General features: G+C 46.4%; 1 protein-coding gene across 10 annotated transcripts; it reads right to left on the reverse strand.

Moving 5' to 3' along the window:
• Positions 1-106: 106 nt before the first annotated feature.
• On the reverse strand, positions 107-20,359 carry LOC121303160 (KAT8 regulatory NSL complex subunit 3-like). 10 transcript variants are annotated; one of them, XM_041233666.1, is made up of 23 exons: positions 20,211-20,359; positions 14,943-15,200; positions 14,315-14,485; positions 13,569-13,659; positions 13,200-13,388; positions 12,591-12,722; positions 12,077-12,193; positions 11,569-11,670; positions 10,661-10,732; positions 10,279-10,353; positions 9,614-9,771; positions 8,948-9,011; positions 8,654-8,845; positions 8,142-8,298; positions 7,670-7,747; positions 6,716-6,889; positions 6,238-6,325; positions 5,701-5,813; positions 4,806-4,954; positions 4,199-4,403; positions 3,706-3,875; positions 2,108-2,264; positions 107-734 (listed from the first exon to the last, which is right to left on the reverse strand). In XM_041233666.1, exons 1-23 carry the CDS (start codon positions 20,267-20,269, stop codon positions 289-291), a joined length of 3,417 nt encoding a protein of 1,138 aa, XP_041089600.1. In that variant the 5' UTR covers positions 20,270-20,359; the 3' UTR covers positions 107-288. The 10 variants fall into 10 exon arrangements, with proteins under 10 accessions (XP_041089600.1, XP_041089599.1, XP_041089601.1 ...); XM_041233665.1 differs by having other exon boundaries at positions 13,200-13,385; positions 14,943-15,203; XM_041233667.1 differs by having other exon boundaries at positions 3,763-3,875; positions 14,943-15,203.
• Positions 20,360-21,741: the final 1,382 nt, after the last annotated feature.

Here is a 21,741-nt window from a genome sequence, read left to right on the forward strand (position 1 = left end):
CCAGAGAATCATTTAAACTAAAAAGAGGTTCTGCCTTCCAGCAGACTGTCCTGGTCTGTTAAAGCGTGCAATAATTCTCTCCTCTGGCTGTGAAAACACCCTGCACCACAGTCACACTTCTGACAGCACTTAAAACACCCCAGGAAAGCTGCTGAAAAGTAAAAGCTGCAACCAAATGAGTAGCAAGATCAAAAAGAACAACATTTCCAGCCTCAGACTGACAGCCACAAAGCAAAGGCAGTAATACTGATGCAGTGGATTCAGCAGCCTCCATCCTTCCACATGCTCTCAATGTTGCTGGTCAGTCCCGGGTCCTTGGGGTCCTGCTGAGGTGGCCACGGAGCTGCCCGACAAGGTAATGATGGTGGTGCCAGGAGCCTGATTGAAGGTCTCTGTGGTGTGGAGGATAGTACTCCCCTCATCCAGCACTGAGGGGACCCGGCCCAAGGTCTCTACCCTACACACGGGGGGCTTGGACAGGGGGAGGCAGAGCTGGTCTCCAGCAGGGGCGAGGAGGACAGTTTTGGAAGTACCCTGCTTGGACAGGACGACGGTGCAGGAGGGGGTGCTGGCGAGGGCAGGAGTGGTGAAGGTGACTGCGCCCGCCGAGGGGGGGGTAATCCCCAGTGATCCCAGCCCTGTCTCGGGCTGCTGAGGGAGGATGGACTTGGTGAGAGCAGACAGCCTGGCATCGGACATGACGTACAGAGTCTTGGTCGGGCTGGTGGTGGTCACTGCAACGAGAGAAAGGGTCAGCCCGATAGACACAGTGCTGCTCATTATAGGAGGGGGGCTAACCAGATCAGATACAGGACTTAAAAAGCATGGAGTGGAACTAACCACACACACACACACACACACACACACACACACACGCCTGTCAATACATTACAGATTTCAGACGTGTGGAATTTAGTAAAGAATTTCAATCAATTTGAATACATTAAAAAAAAAAAAAAATCAATATTAAGACCTAAAACTAGAAACCATTCCGATTTTATTAGCTGTCATTTGATTCACTAATCAATGCAACACATGCCTTATGCCTAATCAAGCTGAAAGGATTCATATTCAAGGGGTCGGGCGTCTCTAATGGAATGATTTGTGAAGATAAACTGAAATGGTCACACATGAACCGGATGTGGCCAAACGCACCAACTAGAGGGTACTGGTTTCAACTTGGTACTCTCCAGTAACCAAGGCAGGGTGAACAACAGACATGCTACTGAAACAAGGGACCACAGAGCAAACACACTTGAAGCCTACAGGAAAAGTCAAACCGCTTCTATAACTCTGGTCTATAGCTTTTTTGAAAGGCTAAGCCTGCCGTTTACTTGTGATGAGACAATGGAAAGCGAACCCCCTTCTGGTCCTTTTCTTGCAATACTTTAACTAAAGTAACTTGAAGAAACCTGGAAGGCAGATGCAATAGGCTTTGCCTATTTGATTCTATTGTCTGAACAGCAACATGTCAACAGGTTTGGAGGTTAAGGAGTTAATCCATGAGTAATAAATTAAAATCATCCTCCTCCCAGGGTCTGTGCTTTAGAAAGACTAATGAGACAGTAGAGTGTAAAAGCATTGTCATTGATCTTTAAAAAACAACTTGTAAATGTAACCTAACTGAAGTGTGAGAGTGCAGAGTCAAAGAGATGACAGCCCTCCTAATAGCACTCCCACAGAATGGGGGATTCTGCTAGCCACAAGACAGGGGTAGGTTTGTGTGTAAAATACAAATCGCTGCCACAGAGAAACACGGGCAGGACCCTTCAAGAATCTTCTGAGAAACAGGAGCCAGCAGGTATACATACAAGTAGCTTTCCAATCAAGGTGGGAGAGAGCAGTAACTATAGAATTAGGGGTAATAAAGGAGCCTCTGAGATATACATGGAGATAAAAAGCTGCTGAAGTGAAGGTGCATGTGAAAGCTCTAAATTTAACAATTCCAAAAACGTTTATATCTAGTTAAGAAAGAAGCAGCTAACACAGGCTGAACACACTTTGCGCCTGGCGGGCAGCTCTGTGCGCGTGTCCCCCCTGTCTGGAGCACTGCAGGACAGGAGCGTGCAGTGCAGTAGCAGCTGCAGCAGCGTCCGAGTTGCCTCACCTATGGGTGGAGACGTGGCAGCTGGCAGGACTGGCCCTTTCTCACCATCTGCACCGCCGGGCACTTTGCCGAGGTCCAGCTGCGGGAGGGTCTTGGCGGGGGGCGTGTTGGCAGTGGCGGCCTGGGCGACGACATTCCCCAGCACAGGGTCAGGGCTCTACAGAATCGAAGCAGGGTCCGTTAGCAAAACGAGTGGACATCTTGAGACAAGACAGGAAGAGAAAAAACTAAGCCTTTCATTAATTCTGGAAGCAACAGCACAGTGCTGTGTGGCTGTTGCAAGCTTGATGGGCCTGCAAATCAACTCCCTCGTAGGAAAGATTGCTCTATCCGATAGCAACACTGTTTTATACACCAGTTGTCCTGGCTGGGACCTGAAAATAACTTATTTCTCCCCGTGGCTCTGCGTGTAGCTCAGCTTCTTGTTTTGCGATGTGGATAAGCAGTACAGGGGGGGCAGGATTACAATGAATCACACTATCAGCACGTCTATCAGCACTAACCAACCAAGGGGCTCAATGAATGACAAATGAAAATGTATTGCAATACTTCATAACATGGTAGAAGCAAGTACCTCATAAAAGACAAGTCCTAGTTTTCTACTGTCAGCTGCTCTAGGGCACAGGTGTTAACTGCACTGCTTAAAACGCTTGTGAAAAGCGAGGAAGTTGACGTCATTCTTTCACACACTGGAAGTGAAATGAAACAAGGACGTCTGGAACAGTGGTGGCAGCACCATTGATGTCGCCCGAAGTGCCACTTCCTCCCCCTCTGACCAGTTTCAAAGCAAGGCATGAGATGTGAATTAAAAATGAATATCAGCTTCGTAATTTGCCAGCAATTATAAAATTTGATTTGTGGTGCCTGTTTACTCTTCAGTGTTTTTGCACGTGCTCCACACATACCACAGGGAGGCTCCGCAGGCTTTGTAGTCAACGATTGGACACTGGAGAAACAGCTGCAGCACACACCTGTATAATTCCTGGATCCTGGCAGCATTGTGCTGGAGAAACAGCTGCAGCACACACCTGTATAATTCCTGGATCCTGGCAGCATTGTGCTGGAGAAACAGCTGCAGCACACACCTGTATAATTCCTGGATCCTGGCAGCACTGTGCTGGAGAAGCAGCTGTAACACACACCTGTACAATTCCTGGATCCTGGCAGCACTGTGCTGGAGAAGCAGCTGTAACACACACCTGTACAATTCCTGGATCCTGGCAGCACTGTGCTGCAGAAGCAGCTGCAACACACACCTGTATAATTCCTGGATCCTGGCAGCACTGTACTAGAGAAGCAGCTGCAACACACACCTGTACAATTCCTGGATCCTGGCAGCACTGTGCTGCAGAAGCAGCTGCAACACACACCTGTATAATTCCTGGATCCTGGCAGCACTGTACTAGAGAAGCAGCTGCAACACACACCTGTACAATTCCTGGATCCTGGCAGCACTGTACTGGAGAAGCAGCTGCAACACACACCTGTATAATCGCTGGATCCTGGCAGCATTGTACTGGAGAAGCAGCTGCAACACACACCTGTATAATTCCTGGATCCGGGCAGCACTGTGCTGGAGAAGCAGCTGCAACACACACCTGTATAATTCCTGGATCCGGGCAGCACTGTGCTGGAGAAGCAGCTGTAACACACACCTGTATATCGCTGGGTCCTGGCAGCATCGTGCCAGCTGCAGACTGGCTGAAGGTGGTCACTCTGCTTGGCTGCCCTCGCAGGGTTACAGTTATGGTGGTCGGTGCCTTCAGCCCTGCCAGGGTACAAAAAATTATCATGAAATCCTTTATCTAACCAGGTGGGGACCACGAACAGACTCTCAGACACAGCAGTGCAATGAGCGACACAAAACAATGGCGGATGAAAGATCTTCACTTGCATTCATTTAGTTGACAGTGAACCTGCCAAGTTTCAACTAGCATGTGACCGGAACCCTAGAAGCCTTGAAATGCAAGGCAACTTAATTTCAATGCCTTTCACACGAAACCCACAAATCTGAAGAGTCTTGAGAAACGAGATCTGCCTTGTGTTTGCTCCAACGCGTCTAACTGGCGTTGCTGCACCCCGGAGACGTACCGCCACTCTGGTTGGAGATGTGTGCCAGTCCCGGCAGGCTGCTGGCGAGCTTGGCCAGCCCTCCGTTGGCGAGGAGCTGGTGGATGGCGGTGGTTTTGCCGGTGCCCCCTCCCCCGCTGGTGACCACAGGAAGGGTCCTGACCAGTGTGCCACTCCCAGTGGTGAAGGTGCCCAGAACCTGGCCCTGCGTCTTCATTCCGGGAGCCTGCCAAGGAACACACACACACATCAGGTCACGTGACACAGCTTTGCTCTACACGCACGCACATGCACAATTGACGCTGCACAGCTCAGCTCTTCAGCACGTACGATCTACGGAAGTATTCAGACACAGCAGGCTAAGGATTACATCTTAAGGACTGTGAGGAAGTGTGGCCTACTGGTTAGGGTTGAGGGACTGGGAGGAAGGCAGTGAAGCTGGCGGTAAACAGACAGTCATTGACTGAAAAAGTAAATAAAATCAACAAAACTGTTTTTTAAAAACAAATAAATAAATGAACATGCACAAGGAAGCAAGTACCAAACAGTAAGGTGGTGGAACCTATGTGAGGTGCATGCTTGCAGAGCGGAAGTCAAGTCATTTTTAGCAGTCTGGTGTAAGAGTTACCTGTGTGGCGGTGGGTCTGTTCCAGGTGTAGGTTACCTGAGTGCTGGTCCCTGCACTGGCTGCTGTGGAGGGCAAGCTGGGAGACCGGGTGACAATTTCCTGGATGCTGAAACTCAAGCCCTGGAGCAAGCTGCTAGCAGAGGGGGTGCCTGGAGAGAGGATCAAATCACAGCGCTCAGGGAGGCGCACACACACAGACTGAGGATCAATCACAGCGCTCAGGGAGGCGCACACACACAGACTGAGGATCAATCACAGCGCTCAGGGAGGCGCACACACACAGACTGAGGATCAATCACAGCGCTCAGGGAGGCGCACACACAGACTGAGGATCAATCACAGCGCTCAGGGAGGCGAAGATACACAGACTGAGGATCAATCACAGAGCTCTGGGAGGTGCAGATACTCACACTTTAAGAGGCATTGCCTTTAAGAGGTTTTAGGTTGTTGTTAATTAACTGAACAACACTTAATTAAACACAAAACATTCCCTCCGCCTCCCTTGTTTACAGTTAATCAAGTACTCAAACTCTCCACAGTCTGCTCTAAGGTAGGGCAGGAAATCTCAGTGACATTTTCTACTTTCTGTGTCACTTATAGCCTTGGTGTAGCAGCAAAAATGCCAGTGCCCTGGGAGAAAGCAAAGCTCCATCCAAACGGCTTTTAAATCACTCAACGCAGAAGTTAAGTGCCTTTGACTAGTAATTTAAAAAAATAAATAAATCTGATCTCAAATCTATGCACAAAAAAAAAGTAATAATAATAATTTTAAAAAAAAGAATCGTTCCAAGTCAAGCCATTGCTCTCTCTTTCCAAAAGCTGGAGAAAAGGGGAAATGATCCAGAAATACTGGGGTCAGCCAGGTCTGTTCTGTGTCCAGTTCGCCGGGAGGTACCTTGTGTGGCTGCAGCAGGGCGGGGGGAGCCAGGCCCCGGGCAGCTCTGCTGGCTGTGGAAGGAGCTGGGGGCCACCACTCCACCACCTGAGGCTTCAGACACACTAGCAGATCTGGAGATACAGAGAGACACAAAGCTCTTACTCTATCACTGATTAAAAACAAATCCTACTTTAAAAAAATAATAATAATAAATTGCTCACTATCAGCAACATCCACCACAGATAGGTAAAAATACATCCATGGATTCCCAGCGGGGGAAAATGATTTAATGATTTTAAAAGAGTGCTTGCTGACTTGTATTTATTTTACTTACTGACTGCCAAAAGTAAAAGAGCAAAATCCTCTATAGAAAGTTAGTTATGGATTAAGCATTGCTGTTGCTGCAAAGCTTTGAAGCAGGTACAGCGATGTCACACTGCGACAGCCTTCATAGAAATACGGAAAACGCACCCGCTTTGGAACACCCACGTGCACGGTATATAAAATCAGCAACGCGGGGAGATCTTGGAGGCACATCTGAACACAAACACGCACCTCTGTCCTGTAAGAAGCCCTGACAGCTCCTTGGCCCTGGCAACAGATTGCCCCACTGTCACAGTCAAAGGCTTCCTCCCTGCGCCTCCTAGATCAAGGAAAACAAAGAGGAACATGTCAAGATTTAAAACCCAACCAAGCCCCGGACAGATCCCAGAATCTGGTTCTCTGGCGAGACCGACGGTCTTCCAGTGGCGGATTTGCATTTCTGTAGACATCTTCACAGGCTCCTGGTACAGAAAGACAACACGAGGATCAAATACAGGGTACAGGATGCCGTCCAGCACAAGGTGATACCCAAGCTCTGGCCCCTGAGGGGTGAAAAAAAATCAGTTTGTATCACCCGAGAACACGCCTGGATTGTATCCTCTAAGCTGTGAAATTCACAGGATCAATGCACTGGCTGGCTGCTGAACTGCATTTTGAATCCACAAGGAAGAAACAGGAAACCGCGGCTTGATGTGGTTCGAATCGTTACCGTCCTGCGCAGCCATGGCAGTGGTGCTCCCTGCGTTCTCCCCGTGGGACAGGATTGTCACTTTGATTTTGGCTCTCTTGGGGGACTTGGCCGGCGTGGGGAGGGAGGTCTGTCTCTTCAGCTGCACTCTGTCCTCTTTGTCCAGCCCTTCAACCTGCCCGCTGGACACAGGCACTGCAGAGACAGAGAGAGAGAGACACACACACACACACACACACAGTCAGACCTGCTCAAGGGCAAAGCCTGGGCTCTATTGCTTCATCACATACCAATAAATACCAGATCCTGGGCCCACAACCTCACAAGGGAGAGACAAAGAGATAGCGAGGGAAGAAGGAAATGAGAGAGGGGAGCAGGGCTTGAATATTGAATTCGTCAGGAGGGTTTTCAAATAAACCTCTGTAAATATGAAGCCTCAAAAGGAATACTGTAAAGCCGTAAGTATTTGGCGAATCCCATCCATAAAAATCAATTTTGCTCCAGAAATGTTGGCCAACTGTTGCAATATATGAAGTACTTATTGTTAGTGGAATTTTATATTCATGCCAAAAACACCCCATATGTGAAAAACACATAATAAAAGGCTTGCATATATTTATGGCTTTACAGTATACAAGGATACCTTAATAGAAGAGGAGATAGGGAGAAGCACAGTGAGTAAAACAAACACATAATAATACAAAGAGGGGGGCGGGTCAAGTTTAAACACAGAGAAAGAGGGAACAGTGAGCGATTGGGGTAGAACGGTTGTGTACAGCTTTGAACAAAAGTTTTGCATCACCTAGAATTTTAGGATTGAGACATAATAAACACCTATCTGAAGGTAATTTAAAATCACATATAATTTATTTTGACTGAGGCAAAATGAGTTAAATTAGCTCTATGGGGCGCTGCAAAACTTTTGGCCATAGCTGTAGAGCGCAGGACAGATAAGAGAGACAGAGAGATACTCACCAAAGAGACAGGAGGGGCTGCCAGGAGGAGCTGCCTTCCTCACCAGCATGTTTTGTTTCAGAAAAGCAGCAAACTGAGCTGAAACGAACAGAGAAGGAGAAAAAAAGACAAAAAAAAAGTTATAGAAGGAAAGACAGGAACAGCGAGGAGGCACACACAGAGAGAGGAAGAGGGCCCAGGACAAGCCATTTCACCTTCAACAGAGGCAATACTCCATGCTAAGATATACCCCACCCCCTGCCAAACTTGTAACCCTGTACCTTCTCTAACAGATCCCCCAGCTTTCCCTCTATATAGGAGTTCTATCAATGCCAGGTTAGAGAACTGTATCCCCCGAACTGACAATGTTTGCTCCAGTAGTGGCACATTATTCAACTGGTTTCACTCGACTTTATGAAGCAAAATGGGTTCGTTCTATGGGGTGATGCGAAGCTGCTGCATGTATACGGCTCTGAGAGCGCACAGCCTGTACCTTGTGCTTGTTTGTGCGTAAGCACGGCTCCCGATCTCTGCATGTGTGTTTTCAGCAGCTGGGTAGCTGTGATCAGGCTGGATTTCTGAGCCGGAGACAGAGCTGACGTTTTAGTCTTTGGGCTGGAGGCCGGACTGCTGGAAACACTTGACAAATCCTAAAGGAAAAACAGAAAGGACAGGCAAGGGTGGGTATTTAGGGGAGCGTTTCGGATTCAGAATGTTGGCACGTGACTTTCTGTGCATGGAATCGGGTGCAGTAGCTGTGCTTCTGCTGCTACAGAGTCAAAAATAAAACTGAGTGGAACAACAAGCTAAATTTGAAGGGTCAATTAACTAAAATTAGGACAAGTCCCGAACTGGTCTAAGCTGTTTAACTGAACCAATTAACCCTCCATCCAGACCCTGAAGTGGTTCATTACCTCACTTAGCCTGGAGTGGAATGGCCCTCCAGGACTGTGATTGATTGCACACCCCTGCTGTAGAGCTCCCTAGCCCTGCAGAATCACTCACCTCCGACTCGGAGGGGGAGATGGGCAGCCGCGTGGCCGGGGAGGCAGGCCTGCTCTTCTCCAGCTCGAACGGCAGCTCCCTCCGCGAGTCACGCTGCTTCTTCTTCTTCTCCGTGTCGAGGTCGCGGGGGTCGGCCGCAGCATGGCTCTCAGCGCGGGTCAGAACTCCCGTCAGGAAATCCGCAATCTCGTCCTGCCAATAAATCAATCAAATCAATCAGGCACCAGCACAGCGCTCCATACCGGAGACGGGAACGTGTTATTTCAAATGAAAATGCTCTGGAAACGTACGTACCTGAATGCAGCGGTCCACCATGCTCTGCGTCAGCCCTTCAGACTTCATCTTTGCTGTGCTGATCCTGCAAATCAACGTACAGAGTGAAGGCTTTGAAACAGTCGATCTGATCTTCATTAACCTGTGTTTTTACAGGCAAATATTTGAGCTGCTGGGCATTGACAGTTAAATCCGGTTTGGGTGTACGTAGACTGTCTCCTGATAAAGCAGAGTGTGCAGAAATCTAAACTGTGAGAAAACGCAGTTAAAAAAAAAATATATATATTATTATTTTGTTGCTTTATTAGTATTGGAAAGATGCATCTACTCAATACAGCAGCCCAGGTGATCAATTCAATGCAATCTAATGTAGCTAGGCTCTGTTAAAATGTTTTGCAGAACATTGATCTGATGGAATTTAAACATGGTTTGATATTTGGGGTTGCTGAAGGTGGCCTTAATAATGAATACTTTGGGTTGCCTTAATATTAGAAGAGACTTTACAGTCTAGTCAATAGGAGTAAATCGCTAATGTTAAAGATACCTCTACTGCATGGTGGTCTTTTCACCCAGGTGGTCCTAGAGAGATTTGACTGAAGGGTTATTGACACTAGCAGTGTGGAGCCCCAAAGGCACTCTTTGTTCAGTGGGATACTGCAGCTCTAAACCCCAAGTCTGTGAGCTCACCGGAGGTTGTCATCGGCTCCCCCCACCACCACCATGCTGTTGTCTCCCCGGATCTTCTCTCTGAACTCCTCCATGGCCTCCACGCCGCACTGCAGGGCGTTCTGACCAATGACAAACAGCACTGGGGTCTTCAAGTCCAGCAGGGGGTCGTCCACATCCTGCACGACAAAATAATAAAAAAACAAAAGCTTTGTCAGAACACTGTCTGTGCAAAAGAACTACTTGTAATGAAATATCGAATTCAAAAGGGAAGCAACCTTAGATAGAAAACTATATTATATATACACACAGCAGTGTGCATTTTTATTAGAACACCACAAGAGTTATTGATATCCTTCACACACCTACCTGTGGGAGAATGCTCAGTCAGTAAATCGGCGATACAGAAACAATGGACACTCCTGTGTGAAAATGTTAGACCACTTTGAGCTTTAATCAGGCATCTTAAACAACTTCTAAAAAGTCTCCTGCGTTTTACCATTTTACACAAATGCCATGTGCAGCTTATTAAAGTCTTCAACTAAATCAGACAAGTTGCCCATTTTGATAATTTTATCAGGATTTTCAGTGACACGACAGATCAAAACAGCAGGAGCAATGGGGTGTTGTAATGCACGTGTTTTTTTTTTTTTTTTTTTTTTTTTTTTTTTTTAAAAAAGTCTTACCCCTCTGGGTCCGGTGATGGTGAAGAGAGGGAAGCCGAGGCAGATCACTGCAGTCACAAACTCCATTACTGCTACCTGAGGGCACATTACAGCATGCAATCATTGTGTGTGTATTTACAGCAACACAAATTAAAAACAACGCCAGCTTTCTTATTGTCTGCAACGAGGGGCGCGAAACAGGGTTTAAAATGTGCCGACAGGCTGGATCTGCTCATCCAAATTGTCAGTTTCCTCCTCGTGATGCTTGAGTCGCTTTCAGATGTATTTTAGAGAAGCAACCGTTTGAACGAGAAAGCGCTCAATTGCTTGTGCACCTTAAAGGGCTCACTCTGCTGTCCCAGCTGGGACCCCAATGCACAGGAGACGTTCCTCAGCTACTCACATGACAGGCGATGAGGGCGCCGACATTCCAGCCAACCAGAATGATAGGCTTGTGTGGGAAGTGGCTGTGCACCTGTTCGAAGGACAGAGAGGCGGGAGTTAAAAAAAACACACACACACACACATTCAAAACAATCACCGTCAGCCTCAGGATCCGATTTCCAAAGCTCCGTGACACGGGAGTGAATCTGGAGCAGTGAAGCTCTGAAGCTCAGTAACGCAAACCCATGTTTGCAAATCACTCCTCAACAACATCATTTAACTGAGCAACCTGGAGCATTACATATAAAGCTGATACGAAGAAAGAAAAGCTGATGCATTCTTTTAAAACTGCAAAAAAAAAAAAAAAGTACTCAAAATACACTAGCGGAGATAGGAAAAGAACAAAAAAACACAATATATAAAAACGACCCTACATTAGGTCTAGGGTTAATATATATATATATATATTTTTTTTTACCACACACTTTAACCCGGGGGTCTCCAGCCCTGGTCCAGGAGAGCCCCTATCCAGCACGTTTTCTAGGTGTCTTTACATCAGCAGTAGCTAAACATCTGGAACACCTGTTCATCTTGACTGATTAAACCAATAACTGGTTCAACTAAGTAACTTGGAGATTGGTTGAAACGAAAACCAGTAGCCACAGCAGCTCTCCGGGACCAGGGCTGGAGCCCCCTCCAACTCTTTGCTGGCCAGTGTCCAATACATCTGACAGTTAGAAAATAGGCATTAAAACAGGTATGGGAACATACCCAGGGCAGTAAAGGGTTAACGATGTAGGTGAGGTTTTTTTTTTTTTTTTTTTTTTTTTAATATTGGTTAATGTCTCATCGTGTTTAAAAGTACTAAACTAACATAGTAAAAGCGCCTTCAATCCGGAAGAGATTTTTAACCCAAATAAATGGTACCTCTAGAACTTTTCCCCTCACTGCTCCGATCATGTGCTCCAGACACTGGGTGATCCCAACATTGGCTCCGTTATGTACAAGGTGTGTGGACACAGGGATAACCTGAAACACAAACAGGTTTATCCATCAGTCCGACAGCTGGCTAGGGGCTCCAAACACTACAGCAACAACTCCACATAAACCCATTCAAGGGCTTTCAGTACATTTTATTAGCCCCAGCTTTCTTAATGAATCAGAAAGACCTGCAGTGATCTAACCCTGCAAGTGCTCCTGACCTGCATGATCTCAGCCTCGCTCCCTCAATCTGCCAGAGTTTAATGCAGCTGAACAGATGAAAAGAATTATTTCTTATCACATGCACGCCTCTGAAAGGTGTTGCACGACAATTCAAGCAAGCTGATTCCAAACTAACACACAGATGCATCGTTTAACTTGACTGCATGAATTGGATGCGTTTTAACTGTAATCCAGGCACCCTGCTGACAGACACAGACAGACAGAAACACACCTTCCCCAGGCAGGAGAGCTGCGACTGCCAGAAACGGAGACGGCGCGAGGTGGGGAAGGCTTGACTGGTCGGCCCGGAGGGAGCGATCAGGATTAGGGGGGACCCTGGGAGCTTGCTCTGCAAAACAAACAAGACAGCGAAATCGGTTGAAAGAGTGAGAGGCTTGAAGGAGGGAGCCTCCGTCTGTCTACACACTAAGCTAATGTAAACAAACTGGCAAGTGAACAAAGTCCTGTGCCTGCAGAGGGTACAGAATAATTACGAAGCAGGATACAGAAAAGTAAATTACACAGAAATTTTAATAGCGCAAATAAACTTAGCAACCAACTGGCAATTTAAATACAATACAATACATTTGTCAGCCTCTAGTGCTTTGCTTACTGAGAAAGGGAGCATTGGCATCAGACACTACTGGGATAAAAGAACAGCACCCCAGTCTGGCGCCAGCTCCTGTGTGACTCTGGCAGGAGCTCTGCGGTCCATATGGCGTGTGGTCACTATGGAGAAGGCATACCGGCTTGTTGTGAGAGAGGACCCCCACGGCCGGGTCCCAGGGTCTCTTGAGCAGGAGGGAGAGCGCCTCGGCCCCCGCTGCGCCACCCTTCACAGACGAGGACAGCAGCATCCTCTCAATCATCGTGGGAACCTGCAGAGGAGCACAGCACAGCCATCAGCTCAGCAGGGCTGGGCCACCACACTAAATAGCCTACTGATTCTTCACAGAAAGAGCGGGACCTTCACTTTTTTATTTTAATATCAGTTTATTAACCAGCTATGTCAAAACAATAACAATGGCAAGGATCCTTTATTTATACTTATTTTTAGGTGGTTATTAACATGATCTGCGTTTGCTTCAAAAGCTCATTAAACACTCATCAACATAGAGTTTTGCTCTTGGAACTAGTAATTAAGTGCTACAAGCAATAATTGAAGTCTCTATTAAACCTACTGCTTTTTCCAAGCTTATGTAAAATCGACATTTTATATTTTAGTTCAAAATGCAGACGCGAACACTCGACAACAATGGATTGTTTGCCGCGGCCCAGCAGCTTGGAGAACATCGTTCTGTTCCAGAGTGCCGGCTTGGCGCTTGCTTTGAAAGGGGAGCGGACCACCTCCTCACCTTGCCCTTGAGCGTCTGCAGCACGTCCAGATAGGCTGCCAGCATGGGCAGGCTGAGCGAATCCACCAGGGTGCAGTGCAGCCACTGGGTGAGCTTGGTGTCCCAGCTGACGCTGGCCAGGGCGTGCCGCACCTTCCGAGCGCACTTATCCACCGCGATGCGGCGCAGCACCGGCTCGTTCAGCGCCTGCTGGGGGGGGAACGGCAACATCAGAACTGCATCAAACAAACAGCGTCACATGTTCGAACAGAGCCCTGCGACAGCACTGTCGCTTTAACTGTCTGAATAACCTCAAAAACTGCGTGACCCAGCACAGAATACAGGCTGTACAGCCACACGCACACTGCGCCACGAGGGCCCCCGTCTCACCTTCTCGTTGGCTAGTCTTGCCTGCCGCTCAGCCAGCAGTGCCTTCATCACCTTGTTGAACAGCTTGTTCTGGGCCATGGACCAGCCAGCCCTGCGTAGGAAACAAAACACTAAAAAGGATATTTTCCAGCCCCAAAGCTCTCTGCGGTACAATAACATAACTAGGAATAAGGCTAAGGCTGCTCCCTTTGCTCTGACCTCTTCAGGGCTCCTCCACTCTGTTCTGCATCTTTTTTTCCCTATAAAGGGCATTTTCAGGTGTCTTCCATTTCTCCAAGACCTATTCTGTGTGAAGCGCCAGGCTACCCCCCTGTCAGAAGCACGTGGTTTAAGACATAGACTGGTTCTCTAATGCGTATTTTTCATGGCATTACAAATTTCAGAATCTTCCCTCTAAAATGTCACCACTGTAGAAATACGCATTAAACAGAGGCCCTCGTATTTGCTATTTGTTACAACATAGCTTTACAGGGCATTAATAACCTATTGCAAATAACAGCAGGAGCAGCTTGGGTGGCTCAATGTGACAAAGTGACGATAAAGCAGAGAAGGCAACTATGAAAGAATAAACAAAGATGCGCAAGCAACCGGATCTTACAGCAATAATGCAAACAACTAGTTTGGACACCTCTCTACAATAAGCCAGCTCAGCACACGAGGAAAGGGCATCTCCCCGGTCTGAAACACATAATGAAGGATCTCTGCAAGCCCCCCCCCCCCCCCCCCCCCTTTTTTTTTTAACGTACTTGTTGACTTGCTCCTCCCAGTCGTCGGGCGGTGGGGGTGCGTCCGCATCAGTCCGTGCGAAGACCACGTGACGTTCACACTCGTTCATCACGCTCCTCGCCTTCTGATCGTCATACAGAGGCATCGGCGTCGCGGTCACCGTTTCCACGTCGATAGACATTTCCGTCTCTCTGCAGGCACACCAGATAATATTACACCGTCTGAAGAGAAAAGACCTGAAACAGTCATAAGTTCCCAATATCCCCATGTACAGAGATGAAGGCTGAAGTGTTGTTTCAGCTGGAGTATTTCAGGGCAGGAGAACAATGTACAGTTTTGAAGGAAATAAATCACACAGAAGCAAAAGCTACTACAACGTAGTTTAACGACTTGCTCTGAGATTTTTTTACAGCTTCTACTGGAATATAAAAAAATGACGGTTGACGTACGTATTTAATAGAGTAACATTACTGATTTGGAACATTAGACTTTAGGGAAATAACCCAGCCAGACTATCTGAATATCCTTGCTTCAAAGTGTTGCAACGTTCTAGAGAACCGATAGTTGAGACACAGGTTTATCTGGTTCAAATGAGCAGAAATCGAGACATCCGAGAGTTATTGTATGTATTGAACCAGCCGCTCTCACCCGGAGGAATCCTGCTGCCGCCGTGGCGTGACGAACAGCATGCGTGTGGGCCGGGCGCTGCTGGCATCGGGGTGGGCGCTCCAGGGCTTGGCATAGCTGTGATCCAGGAAGACCAGGTCCAGCTCACGCTCGTGCACGGACAGCTGGAACAGCAGGGAGGTGCCCATCCTCCGTGCCGACGTCTGAAAATCCCGCTCCCCACCCCGATACATCTTCCCTCGGCCTTTCTCCAGCTCTACTGCTCCCGGCAACGAGGGCCTGCTGGGGAGGAGACACACACACAGGGTGATTGAAACATGACAGCGAAAGCACCGCTGGGAATAATATGCACCAGGCAATGGAAGTGTTGCAAAGCAAGCATGGGAGAGCATTACAGAACATGGCAAAAGCATGGGAAAGCATTACAGAGCATAGCAAAAGCATGAGAAAGCGTTACAGCGCATAGCAAAAGCATGGGAAAGCATTATAGAGCACAGCAAAAGCATGGGAAAGTGTTATAGAGCATAGCAAAAGCATGGGAAAGCGTTATAGAGCATAGCAAAAGCATGAGAAAGTGTTACAGCGCATAGCAAAAGCATGGGAAAGCGTTATAGAGCACAGCAAAAGCATGGGAAAGCGTTATAGAGCACAGCAAAAGCATGGGAAAGCGTTATAGAGCATAGCAAAAGCATGGGAAAGCGTTATAGAGCATAGCAAAAGCATGGGAAAGCGTTATAGAGCATAGCAAAGGCATGGGAATGCGTTACAGAGCACAGCAAAAGCATGGGAAAGCGCTAGAAGGCAGCGAAAGCATAGGGAAGCAAAAAGAAACTGACAATTACAGCTCTGGCCAAAAGTTTTGCATCACCTAGAATTTTAGGATTGAGACAGAACAGTCTGGTCTGCATTTTAACCCCAAACGGGTGCCTGTATTAAACACGGCAATTGATCCAGCTGCAAACTTGCATCAAATGTACATTATATGTTAACATCGACTAGTAATCTATGTATTTATTACTAATCTACCTACAAGATTACCGGATAAAGGAAACAAGCGATTGTTTCAGACTCAACACCCGCTAAAAACGTGAGCGAACAGAATAATCTTATTGTTGTTGTTGTCAGGAACAACACGCCTCGTTTCCAAGCACTGCAATTTCTGAGCAAGTCGTAATATTACACACACACACCTGTGTGCTCCCAAAATACCGTGAGCGACAATTAAAATACGGCACTATTCACGCCCCATGCTGTAAGCCACTGTTTCCCCCATACCAGGGCGCGCATCTCAGGCTCGCCGCCGCAGGAAACTCCGCGGATTCACCGGGCCCAACCATTAAAACCGTACTTCACGGTACTCTTAATTTACACAACACGACCAAAAGTGTGACTGAAAACACAACCACAACGCGAAACGACCGGACAACCTCTTACACGCAAATATATATATATATAAAAATATACCTTCACACCGTCTCTGCATCTCAGGGGTCTTCACGACATTATGCAGCTTCGCTTCCTTAAAGAAAAACAGATTCACCCAGAAACTCGTTCACCCCCAGCGACGTATCTTAATCTGCATGAATTATTATTATTATTATTAACATGCTTTTAAATCGGACACTGTTTGCTACTATTTTAATTTTGGCTCTTTATTTAGAACGCTTTAAAACCCGGACTGGAACCCCGAGCGAAGCCAGCAGGAATCGGGTTGAGGTCATTTTGAAAACCCGGAGCGGAATCACAAGACAACGCACAGTTTACGGAGAGGAAAATGGGAGCGGAGCAGGATCTACCAGGAAGATATGTCGTGAGGATTGTAAAAAAAAAAAAAAACGATAAGGATACTTAATGCTTATGCATTACAGTATTGCAATAGCTACACATTTTTGCTGACATGCTGTCGATGTGGCAATCCACGCATTTTGCTGAAGCTGCACAAAGCTTAATAAAGATTGCTTCTTTATTTTACCACCAGAGGGTAGTATAGGACAGCAAAAATAACATTATGCAGGACAAACACCATTTGTAGTTAAGTACTGTATTCCTTCTAATTTAAGACGAACTTTTAAACCATTTTTTTCCTTCTCAGAAATGGCCTGCATCTTTTCAAGTGGAGGGCATCTTAAATAAAGGAATACGGTAATTCAAAAATATTCGCTCAATTAGTTGTGTCAAACACTTACATAAGTCGTGCACGGCCCGTTTATTAGATAATAGTTATTTTCACCACACACTGCTTTCTGCATTTTGCTTGGGTTACCAGAATTATACTGGAACTAATCAAATGCATGTTTTTGCGTGTGTGTGTGTGTGTAATGTTTGATATTACAAATTGTTCAACAATTTTATTTTAGACATAATTGGGCGAGTTTTATCTGATAGAAATCATCACGTGACAATAAAAATTCAAATCAACATTGCTGATCGGATTTGTGTTTTGAACGCTGGCCCCGCAACTCACAAGAACAAAGCTCAGTCCTACAGACACCCTGAAACATCCCTCCCACGTCTCCACGCAGATTAATAATAATCATCTGTATATAGCGCCTTTCATAGTGGACCACTTTCTTAAAATAATATTCCGTTTCTCCAAGTCATGTGTCAATTCGGTGTGGAGTAACTTTTTGAAAACGTGCTTGCGTAATACACGATGGTCCTCGCTTGGGAAGAGTTAGTCCACATAGTTCATTTCAAGCATCATAGCTAACAAAATATATCAATCTTACCTGTCGTGCAGTTCTAGACTAAGCAGGTTTCAACCGTGCAGTTTAAGAAATTAAAAACTTATATTGGGAACATGTATTTTCGTTTAGAAACACGACGCCTAGTTCCAAACTAAGCATGTATAGACGCAGACGTGACACAGGCAGAGAGGCATCTCCATGCAGGCCTGCATTCTGATATCCCCAACAACTTCAGCGGAATAATGTTTATCCCAACTTTCATCACAAATGGATATGCGGTTTTCCAGTATGCACATCCGCCCCCTGCTGTCTGGGATTTCATCCCCCGACAGGGGGGCGGGATAAGGAACATCATGTACACATAAAAACCACAGAACATACAAGTAATCATTTTATTGCATACAATCTGGCGAGTTTTTTTTTTAAAAAGGCTTTACTCATTTTACATGTATTTATTTATTTATTTTTACAGCTCTTTACACAAGCTTAACAAACAAACACGCATCAGAATTGATCTCGGATCGAAACAATCACAAAAGCTTAAACTGAACCTGAAAGGATGCTAAGTGCTATGCTACATTAGGTTCACTCAGCCTCCTGTGGGGCAAAGCTTCCAAGGGAGGGCAGCGCTGCACTCCCACCGGGGGCCCTCCCCGTGATGTAGGCTCTCTTTGGGGGCAGTGCTGGGTATATGTGTAGGGCTTTCCGCTACAGTACCGCACCCTTGCTAAAACACCCTCATCCAGAAAGAAATACCTGCCGTCAACACTGAGCTGGAATGGTCGTTACATTGCAGAGCTGTACAGCTGTGGCCAAAAGACTTCTAGAATCGAGAATGAACATAATTTAAATGAACATAATTTAGATCTTCTATTTAACATCATATAATCAAAAGAAACGATTTGGGAAAACTACAAAGCGGTACACAATTCCTTTGGTTAATGTCACATAATTTCAGCAGGTTTCATTCGACTTCATGAAGCAAAATGATGCAAAACTTTTGGCCAGAGCTGTAGGAGAAATTAAAAAATATTAAAATAATAATAATAATAATAAATAATAATAATAATAATAATAATAATAATAATAATAATAATAATAATTGTTCATTTTAGTGTTCGAGTAGTTTTTGGCTACTTTGATACTGAACAAAAACTGTTGACTTCCTTCCTTTTTTAATGATCCTTTCCACCTGAACGACTTTGCTATATTATCATAAAAAAAAAAAAAAAAAAATTAATTTTTTTTTAAAACAAACACAGACCCGCTGGATCTCTGACTAGTGTGCTACTGTACTGGCTCTTTTCCTGGGAAAGATTTTATTTTTTGTCGAGACGAGACGACACGCCCTTCACTCGCAGGCTGCCGGCTCCACCTGACAATCAACCCAGAATCAGCGCATTCCTCTTTAGAATGACACTTGCAGATGCACGATAATAACCCCCCCCCCCCGGTTTATTTTAAAAAGGAAGGGAAGCAATTCTTACAGCAGTTTTAAAGTGCAGTGTTAGTGTTGTCTAGTGTTTGGGACCGGGTGGTTTAGGGTTACAGGTCTTAGAGAAAGGGGTCTGGATCATTTAAACGCAGTACAATTTAAATGCATCCGTGCTGATCTCCATAAAGAGGTGCAGTTTGCCATTCAAGCCACTAGAAGGCACCACCGCTTTGCTTTTTTTTGTAAGGTTTCTTTAATTCGAAAAGGAGATTTCTACGTGTTGTTTTTTTTTTTTTTTTCTCGTCACGGGAACGCACAGTGACGTTTAGACATTTGAATGAATACCAGATTGAGATTCCTTTTAAAAAATAAAAACAATTGTGAACTGGAGCAAACGCCGTTACCTCGACAGTCCGAGAACAGCCCTGCACCTGTCAACGTATAATCGACAGTCCGAGAACAGCCCTGCACCTGTCAACGTATAATCGACAGTCCGAGAACAGCCCTGCACCTGTCAACGTATAATCGACAGTCCGAGAACAGCCCTGCACCTGTCAACGTATAATCGACAGTCCAAGAACAGCCCTGCACCTGTCAACGTATAATCGACAGTCCGAGAACAGCCCTGCACCTGTCAACGTATAATCGACAGTCCGAGAACAGCCCTGCACCTGTCAACGTATAATCGACAGTCCAAGAACAGCCCTGCACCTGTCAACGTATAATCGACAGTCCGAGAACAGCCCTGCACCTGTCAACGTATAATCGACAGTCTGAGAACAGCCCTGCACCTGTCAATGTGTAATTCATGCACGTTTTGAATCGAATGCCTTCTGGTGCTTAATGCCACACAGTGTAATAGCAAATCTGGTTGCTTGCAACTCCTGTGGAGGACAAACTGCTTTATATCTGCTCCAGAAACGATGCCACAGGAGAGAGCCGCACGCTGCCCCAGGAACACCCAGTACCTGGACAGCTGAACCACCCTGTACAGTATATTGCTAATCACTGATTTAAATATCTTAGACATTTGATCAGCGTCAGGACAGGAGGAAGGATTTAAAGAACAGATTCGTGGTGAGAGAGAGACAGAGAGACAGAGTGAAATGGAGAGAGAGGAGCGAGAGATAGAGAGAGGAGAGAGAGTTCAGTGTGTTTCTCCACAACCTTGTGAAGCTCCTGCCCGCAGAGCACTCAGAGCTGAGACCCGCTCCTTCCTCAGTCATCAGCGACGATGGACAGAGCTCGGAGCTCGTTTAGCTTGGCCTCATTCTCCCGCTCCCGCTGCTCGTCCGTCAGACCCGACTGGTCGATCTGATCCGTCAGCTCCCCGAAGATTTTGCACATCTCTGTGTAGTAGACCACCTGCAAGAGAGCCCGGCACCGTTACCCTCTCCACAGCCCTGGCAGCGTAGCGTCTGCCACCACAGACCTCTGCACCGAAATAAAGACAGCGTGCGATCGACCATGAAGCAGGGCAGGGTTACACTCTTATCCTCTTATTGGGATGGGAACACAGCAAGCAAAACACATTTTAGAAACTCAAATTTCTTTTGTAGTTTTTTTGAGGGTGTTACGTATTTTTTCATTCAGTTTGGAGAGACAGACATCCTCTAAATGTCAGTGCCCATGACCCACCCCTCTTGTGCCAGGGAATACCCAAGTTTCGTTGCATTGGAGAATTACAGAACAAGCTAGGGTACACATTGCGCCCACCGTATCAACGTGGTCAGCAGTGAAGAGGTTAACACAAATAACGGACGAGAAACTCCATTACACGATGAGGAGGATGAGGAGGAGGCCCACAGCAATGCTGAACAACAAAACAAACACGTCATCTGCTATCTTAACATCCTACAAGTCACAGCAAAGAGCTCTTGGAAAAGTCTCACGTTTTCACAACAGAAATAGTTGCTGGAATAACACCAGCGTTATTGTTTGGATCCTCAGATTGAATTCTCTCCTCTTTCCTGTGGATGAACTCTTAACTACATTTCTGGGAATGCGCTTCACATTTGGAAATCAATCTTGGAGCTTCCGTTAATGTACCTTGTTATAAGATTATGTGAATGTAATCCATGCTTGCTAGGGCACTTTGATTAAGGGGAGCGCTGTTTTAATTAGCACTAATTAAAAGGACATTGTTCAAACAGTAACAGAGCTAGGTCTGGGTAATGAAGCCTGGTTTTGAAAGCAGGCGAGTGATTGCAATGCTAAGAGCTCTCTGACACCTCCCACCCCTGCCTCTCCCCCAGCCCGTGACTCAGGATCCCGGGAGAGCGGCTCTGATGATTAATAAGCTTTAATCGCATTACAAGACTGAGGGAGTGGGCAGGAATGAAAGCACTGGGACATCCAACCCAGCGCTCACACCACATGCACACACACAGGCATATATATACACACATACAGACAGACACACATACACACACACACACACACACACACACACACACACACACAGACACACACTGATCCACACTGATCATGCCCTGCGCTGCTTCGTTATACAAAAAGGTAGGACCGGGTCACAGTAAAAGGCAGCATCTCACTGCTACTTTGTGCCTATGATTGTTCTACACTGAAACCCAACGATGCCGTGGCTCTGTCCTGGTCTTTCACTCGCAAGCCATGGGGTAACGAGCACTTCCTCAGGCTGCAGGGGAGACGACGATCTGAAGCGCACATTTCAAACGGA

The sequence above is a fragment of the Polyodon spathula genome, chromosome 31, assembly GCF_017654505.1.
Source record: "Polyodon spathula isolate WHYD16114869_AA chromosome 31, ASM1765450v1, whole genome shotgun sequence".
NCBI classification, from domain to species: Eukaryota; Metazoa; Chordata; class Actinopteri; order Acipenseriformes; family Polyodontidae; genus Polyodon; species Polyodon spathula.

Coding starts and splice junctions, on each gene's coding strand:
- LOC121303160 (XM_041233664.1), bottom strand. CDS start 20,269: ATGACTGAGGAAGGAGCGGGTCTCAGCTCTGAGTGCTCTGCGGGCAGG. Junction 7,748..8,141: donor TACGCACAAACAAGCACAAG/GTACAGGCTGTG, acceptor TGTTCGTTTCAG/CTCAGTTTGCTGCTTTTCTG. Junction 6,326..6,715: donor TGCCATGGCTGCGCAGGACG/GTAACGATTCGA, acceptor TCCTTGATCTAG/GAGGCGCAGGGAGGAAGCCT.